Raw genomic sequence first — 8,269 nt, forward strand, 5'->3', positions numbered from 1 at the left:
GTGTCGGCCGAAGCAGCTCGCGTCAGCCTTGCGATTCCAGAAATGGGCAAAGAGTTACGTAGACACAGGTAAAAGAAGACTGAGAACGACGTGACCATCAAATACAACAGTGAAGGCCGCTGATCAGTCGACTGCGCGCTAAAGACAATGCGCGTGGTTCTTACGGATGATCGACACGCCTTTGTCTTGAGATTATTGAGGAATAGTACTAAGTTAGACGGCCTCAGTGTTTCCATGCGCGAATGTGCGCTACGTAAAAATTAGTGATCACCTACATGAGGATGCACATTGCACATATACTACGCACCCGCGATCAGGCACACGAGCTCTATCATAAATTTCGCAATTGCGAAATCTTATATTGCCCAAAATGTCAAAAAGCACGGGCCAAGCAACTCGCCCTTTCGCTGTTCCAGCTTCGCGTAAAACAACAATAACATAAAGAAAAGCGCTAAGAGAAATTGTAGCATACAAACGTTGTGCATGCGTTCTATAGCGAACTCCTACCTCCTTGTATGGTAATTCCTGCACGACGATACACAAAGGACGTGAAAGGGTCCCAAGGGAAGCTCCTATTATTGACAAGCACTGGTTATGAACCGAGTATTGTAGAGGACCTTGCACAATATTTCGTAAACTGTGAGAAGGCTGCGCATGCGCTGAGCAATCAGAAATCAACAGCAAAAAAATGGTCAACTTGTCAATTTTTTTCTCTTTTCTTTTTGTTGTCCTCGTTATGCCCCATTTCTGCCGGCAAAGGGAAACAAAGTAGGTGTTTGGAAAGCTGGCACGAGTGTATAAATAAGTGTGTGAATAAGAGCGAAATTGAAAACTTTTTCTTAATTGGGCAGCACAAATGTTAAATTGGTTAAATGGAGTCAGAAAACTATGTCGAATCAGTAAAAGATGTTCGCTCAGTCTTCTGGAAACATCGCAACGTTTGCTGATTGAACTCGAGGAATCTCTGCTGGGAAGCTATAGTTGGTAAGACAATATTATGTGAAGTTAAACTGCGCTAGGGATGAGACGACTTTGCTAAGTGCCGCGAAATGGTTTAACTGCAGACATAACTCCGGCTCAAGCTGGTATTTCAAATCACCTACCAGAGTAGCAAGACAAGTGAACTGGATTCCGCAACTGACCTTGCGATTAAGCTATAGAGGTCCAAGGGTGCCGCGCGCAATTCCGATGCGAGATGATTTCTAAAGGCAGCAAACACAGAACCCGGGGACGAAATGTATGGGTGCCCCCGTTTCCCCCACTGGGGGTATTTTCTTCATACGAAGGGTTCAGAAACACTATTCTGTCTTCGAAATCATGGCGTCCTATTAACGTCAGTAGATCGCAGTGTGGGTGCAGAATGTAAAAAGAAAAATAATGGTGAAATTTCGCATGCGCTTTTTTTTTCGCTCTCTCTGCTGCTGATGAACGACTCTAGAATGAAATAAAGCTCTCCCTCCCCTATATTCTCTCTGAAAGGCCCAGAAACAAAAATTTCAGGAGGTATTGAAGCATCAAGGTAATTCTACTCTACCGAATGGTTCCTATGACGTGTGGGTCGCGTTTTGGGGCCAGAATCCGAAAAGGCGAAGCCCGCCCTCTGTGTTCTCCGCTAATAACCAACGAATCTGCAGTAAATTACTGTTGCACGAAAGACCGAAACTATTTCCCTGACATACTGAAGTCCAGACGTATTTCTTGCCTACTGCAGGGTGGCTCTCAAAGCCCACTTGCCGGAGGTACCAAGTACGACGGCCAAAAGCGCTCAAAGCCTTCCTTCCTAGTGCTGACCGGCGCGTGCTTGCTTGCTCTGCTGCTCAGCGCCATCGTCCTCGTCGTCGTGTTGCACATGATCTCAAACTTCAACGCACCCTCGCGTCAAAAACACGCAGGTGTACGCAACACCAACACGAGCACAAAGAGTCCCCGTTTCGGCACAGGGGTAGCCGGCACCAGCGGCGTTGGCGGAAGCGCAACCGAGGTGGGGAGGGTGCAGACTTCGCCTCCCCCCTATTCTTCATGGCGACACGCTTAGCGCGTCTTCTCAAGGGCGCCGTAGAAGCTCTTGCCGATGTCTTCGAACTGGCTTTCAGAATCGGCAACGAGCTCGCGGACGCATTCCGTAGCGGTGTGCCACACCGTGTTCGGCCGCTTTTAGTATTCCGGGCCGGCCACATTCGGCAAGGTGTTCGCGCTTCTGGAGAACCCAGGAGCCCGTGTGGTTCATCGATTACCGTGGAACGTACCTGGACACAGGTGGCGTCCATTCAGGAGTCGCCTGACCTTCACCGAACCTCTGGCGAGGCGATCGGATTTCGTCGTCGACGGAAGCGCTGACGTTGCACGGCGACCCACTAAATGTACAGCCGACCTGCCATATACGAGAGTGGGAAGGTGCCGCCGGCATCTCCTACTTCGGGTTTTCGTTTGGCGCCGTACCACCTATTCTTTAACTGGTGCTTGGCAAGCAGCTTCTTCACCGCGCTGCGCTGTACGCCGGAATCGGGGCTCGCGACTTGACGGCGGCACCGTACTTTGATAACGTCGATTACTCTTGGACAACCAATGGTGCCTCCCGTCGGAGCTGCAAGTGGAGCGGCGGAGCTGCAAGCGGAGCGGCGGAGCTGCAAGCGGAGCGTCGGAGCCTTGGAGCTGCAAGCGGCTGTCATGGGAGTCGGCGAGGGCGGGCGTGCGTACCAGAACACGAGACAGAACGTCACCAACGAGTTCGACGACCGCACTTCAGCGGCAAAGGTGTTCGGCGCCATGACGGGTCACCGCACGTTCTTCGCCTTTCGGGTGTCACCTTTTCAGTGGAGAGGAGGAATGGCGGAAGGATGTGTTACGTGCTGCTGAGGCACGGTGCATACATCGCTCGTGTATTTGAATGTCACAATGTTTCCTCGATGAACCCAGAAAAGAGGTGCGATACGTTCGGGTAGTGGTGATGAAGAACACGTACGAAATGACCTGCCCCCTCCGTATATATCGTTGTCCCAGTTCTAGAATAACGCTGTAATTCATTGACGACAATTGAGTTCTTCGGATATTTCGCACGCTTTGGCAAGCCCACGAGAGTGGGGCTTTTTTTTTCTTTCTTTTTCTGCTGTGCGCGACTCGTTAAACCTGCTCGGCAGAGAGGGATCAAGCGAAAGGGCAAACCAAAGTGAAATTCTTTGTTGATCGATTATGTCATAAAGCGATCAGTAATTTCGCTATTCGCATAAGAAATGAGAATAAGACAAGCGGCGATAGATGCCAATGCTTTCTGCGATGGTCTCGCTCGTTAATGCATGTGCGTGCATTTTACTCACGGAAATCACTTTTTGTTGGTTAATGTAACATTTGTTTTCCTTGTGCTTATGCATATTTATAAACTCCCGTATACCTAAATTCTAACGTTCACGATGGCCTAGGCACAACGCGTTTCTGCAATCTTTTGGCTGAGAATTTGAAAGGCCAAAAAATATATGAGGTGGAGTCTTAGCTCACCTAGAAAGGTGCAGTTAGCTCTAGGTGAGCCATACAGAACTAATGATTTGTTGAAGCTGCATGAGTTCAAATTATTTTACCGCCTTGAGTGCAAACTGCCTGGTATGCTCCCTCCTTCGATTGTCCCAAGAATGCTGCAAAGCTTTCGCCAAGATCACTTTGCTCCTCAGGTGATTAGTTACGCTTCCCACTGTAATAGAGTCTTCATATTCAAATGCCTTCATAACCAAGTCCATGGGGCCTCCAAAATCATTCATTATGCGGGGCACTTTGTGGTAAAGAGGTCGCACACCGCACAGCTTATGATGGAACTTGAACAGAATGACTTATTCTTATAAAGGTCATTTAGTTGTGGACAAGCTCCTTGTGGAGACGCTCGACTGTATAGCGCATGCATGTCTTACCAGCTAATGCTTATTGCACTGTTCTTTTCGCTTCTTACAATCACAACTGTATCTTCTGGCTGTCTACAAAGTTTACAATGTTGGGATTTGCTTGCGTCCGTGTTGAGTAGTTTGCGCGCAACATTTCTAATGTAGATTCACGATAGTAGAGCTCGAACGGTGAAAAAAGCTACGCGCAATGGAACTTTGTCTTGACTGATTTCTAGCATGACCCAGACGTTTATTATTTTTAATGTTGAAAAGCATGAATATTCTCGCTGCTTCTGACCTCTTCTGGTTTCTATGATTTGGTTCATAATCGTTGTAATTGAACGCAAGAAATCGCGAATGATATTAATAAATGCAGAAGAAAGATGTACGGAACATACTTTTGTGAAGAAACGCCTTAGTATGGCGCACGCCGCAGTGGCAATGGTTGCTTTACCCATCGAGAAAAATCGGAGAATGTTTGGATTGTATAGCTACGAATAGCTGGGGAAAAAACTTAATGCAGACCATAGTGAAGAACGCCTTATCTCAAAACGAAATGTAAAGATGATACTTAAGTATTACGTGGCAGCCACAAACATGTTTCGCACTTTTATTCAACCATAACAGAGCTACCAATGCGTCCAATCCAATACACAGGAAGGTCTAGAAAGGAAAGCAAACCGTCCTGTTTTTTGACTTAGCATTTGGAATGTTAGTGCAGGATTGAAATATTCTGTTTTATTTCCTAATGTCCGCTAAAAACTGTTACTTTATTGGCGACTAACCAGTGAGATTACTCAGAGATCAGAGATACAGTGTGCGATATCTATGTGGCGTCAAATCTGTATCGTTGGCCTTTTCTTTCACTGAACGTCTAGACATGCCAAAAATCGTAGGTAGGCTGTTTACGTTTGCTTAGCCAAATACTCGTGGCCACTCAGCCAACATATTTGTGTCAGATCTCGCTTCCTATGTGTGACACAAGTCCACATTATCATTGTTCCAACTAATTCGGTACCGCGGTCACTGAACAACTTGCCTTGACTTGTCTTGTCTCTCAAACACTGATGCATAACTACCATGGGGGACTGGCCAAAAAGCAAGCGCTTTCCGGGATGTTTAACATTCAAATCTAGTTTTGTTTAAATTCATGTGCATGGCAACAAAGAAATGTGATTTATAAGTTTAATAACGATATTCTGAAAATTTTCGAGATAAAATACCTTGAAATAAAAAAACTGAATAACTTTATCAGGCAGTCATTTGCACCTTCTTCCTCCTCCCCCCTCATCTTGCCAAAATATAACATGGCATGCCTTTAAGTATATAACATTTCAAGACGAACTGCTGGTCAGTAGGTTAGGCATGTAACAAGCATGTCGGATGGGATGAAGTCGCATAGTGCACAGACACATAGTACAGAGCAAGGGTACAGCGTCCCAAAGTTTCTTCTGCCCTGTTCTTCTCTCGTCAAAAACATTTGAAATATTTTAATGCTATTCCAAAACATTTGCCTTCATTCGTACCGGTACTACGCCTGACACAGGCACTCAAGCAAGGTGAATCAAGGCTTCATTACTATAAAGACGATAATGCTGACTAACACATCAGCGTACGACCGGGTGAATGAGGCAGTGAAGATAGGTGAAGCAATAAGTATCCGAATAACAATATCATTCATTAAAAAGAATCTCGAATCAGTATTTGACGCAATTTGTAATTATAAACTAAAGAAGGCAAAAATCTCAGTAGCGGAAAGCAGAAATCATTTTTCTCGGCAACCGCACTGTCCGTATTGCGACAAGGTTTGCCGTATTTAAGACTAAAGGTTAATATCATATGACTACAGGGAGCAGATCTTCATTTAGCCTATTGACGTTCTTGCAGAAATTCTTCGAAACTGCGATATACTGAAGAATCACGATTACAACTATGTAGCGTGGTATTAAAAAGAAGAAAGACAATTCTGTCACAATTCTGCAAACTGCTTCTACTGAGACACCCAAAGCATTCAAAATTTATGTACGATGCATCACTGTGAAGTATACCACTAATTTTCGGTGGCACATTTGTAAAACCCTCGTGAGCATGGCCACAGTTTCACTTTATGAAAATCCCGTTTGTCCCTTTTATACGCTCTAATTGATGCTGTTTACAGAAGTGTGATAACGGCATTTGACATAGCGCTACCAATTTATAAGGTTCCCGCACCACTTCTTTTTTTAAATACAAATTGTTTAGAGCTTTTTGTTAAACGTTCGAAGCCACAAATAAAACATTTCAAGAGCCGGCAGAAAGCAGCTTTCTCGTTTAAATGCAACACTATTTATTTGACTCGATGAAGCAGTTGTCTATTGAGGGCACTTCAACGTTTCACGAGTGCTTCAAAAGACAAATTACAGTTCCGTTTTTCCTCTTGAAGCATTGGTCTGAGAACGGGAATTTAAACTTATGTTATAAAGCAAAAACACACAAGAAATCTCGCTTACCTGCTGGTTCACAACAAAATTTACGGACTTCAATGCACACTGATCGCGCTTGTAAATTCAGGCATTCTTTCGAGTGTAGCGCCTGAGCAACAAGTTCACGGATGTCGCGCGCTCTTCGATTTACTGTTATGGAACAGGTGTTAAGAACATCGGATCCTGACGCAATAACAGCTAATATTACCTGTAAGGTATGCAGTATTAAATGATAAGTGCACCAAACGTCAACGCCATGTATGCTAACGGACTGAAACACTAAACAAAAAGAAAACACGATAAAATTTAATGGACACCCTTAAGAAGCTAGATCCACGAGTATTTGCTGCAGTTATCAGCTAATACCCCAAGGAAAATCGCCAAGGAAATCTGTTTTTTTGTTTGTTTTGTTATTTTCTTGCAGAACAGGAAGAGAAAAAAAAACATTTTAACTGCACTGACGCACCTGATTGTCCATCATTAATGATGAAGATGACCATCATTTCTTAGCACGATGCTCTTTTCTACCGCAGGCATCTTCCTCGGGGATATCCAGAACGATTGCGAGTGCAAAATTATTAGTGAATTCCAATGGGAGATTCAGAGCACTTCCGGCGAAACAATTATTGTTGTTTGTGAAGCAGACCTGTTTTATTGGTAGATCTGGAACATTCCCATTTAAGATTCAGAGGACGCGAATCTGGAGGTGACACGAAGGACTTCGTGCAGCAGTTCAGGGACCACACCGCCGAATTATGCGGAGCCGAGTGGCAGCCCCCCTTATGTACTCTTCCAAGAACGTTTGCATCGTCTGCCGCTTATCCCCGAACAATAATCGTCATCCATATCGCATGCTTTCTCATTCTTTAACCCTGTAATCCTCAACGTATCATATATGCTGTGGTGTGTTTGATACACAAACATTCTCATTGAAGCATGGGAAACGTACAGCATAGAATATAGCAACGTTTTGTATACGCAGGACTGAATATACATTTGTGATTAGTTCAACCAACCAATCACTAAATAATCAAATACTATGCTACATAACTTCTGACTGAAAAATATCAACTGTGTATGTATTTTTTTGTAAAAATGTGCTCTACATGGGCAGAAAAAAACATCATTAAGTTTTCTGTGTAGTGAAATTGTGTTTGGGCCCATTGCTAAGATAACATTGCGCTATTAGTCGTCCATTGCGACCGGAGGTGCGCCTGGTTGAGCTCCATGCTTTTCCTTCTGTGAAGCTTAAAAAATGGTGCCCGTGGCGTGTTTTGGGGCTCCGAAATCACTTCCGGTGCATGCAGCCCACAAAAGCATAACCTTCGAGATGTGTTGCTATTACTGAGACAGAACATCCATCGGGGCTTGGATTTGGACGCTAACTCCACGCTTGATGCTTTGCCGTTTCTGACAGAAAAAAGAAGAAAAAAAGCGCAGCGGAGAGGATGACATAAAAGGATTGTACCTGGGATTACGTAGCATTGACCACGTGGGATGACGTAACATAACGCCCGGGGATAGCCAACTACCTGCAGTTCTTCAAATATACAAGCGGATTGCGGCAGGGTTTTTGTGCAATACTACAAATAAATGAAAAAATTGCGAAGCTCTAAGATGCGCTCACATGTGTCCTGAACGTTGTGACACATTGCAGTCGGTCGTGTTCCTTGTGAGGTGTCCGCATCTGAACGTCTGCAGCTACAACCAGAATATCTTGCTACAAACGAGTACACTGTACCCAAGACACGGGCCTCAAGTATTTTGCATTTGCAACGCCACCAGAATGCGGTCCCTGTGGCCGGGATTTGAACCCAGGACCTCTTTTTCTCACCAGCCTGATGCGTGAACTTATGATCACTATACCGACAGAAAGGACAGGACTTGGCTTGGCTTGACCGGACCTGACCTGGCCCGACTTGACTGACGGAGAGATGGAGG

At 44.9% G+C, this 8,269-nt stretch overlaps 1 protein-coding gene across 1 annotated transcript in view; it reads left to right on the forward strand.

Annotated features, from left to right (window-relative positions):
* LOC139061052 (uncharacterized) overlaps positions 1–5,764 on the forward strand; it is a 40,990-nt gene extending 35,226 nt beyond the window's left edge. Inside the window, exon 4 of the mRNA XM_070540490.1 lies at positions 1,712–5,764. Within this exon, the coding sequence (XP_070396591.1) occupies positions 1,712–2,035 (324 nt within the window). The 3' untranslated portion in view covers positions 2,036–5,764. The remainder of the gene's footprint in view (positions 1–1,711) is intronic.
* The last annotated feature ends 2,505 nt before the right edge of the window (positions 5,765–8,269 follow it).

The sequence above is a fragment of the Dermacentor albipictus genome, chromosome 6 (assembly GCF_038994185.2).
Source record: "Dermacentor albipictus isolate Rhodes 1998 colony chromosome 6, USDA_Dalb.pri_finalv2, whole genome shotgun sequence".
NCBI lineage: Eukaryota > Metazoa > Arthropoda > Arachnida > Ixodida > Ixodidae > Dermacentor > Dermacentor albipictus.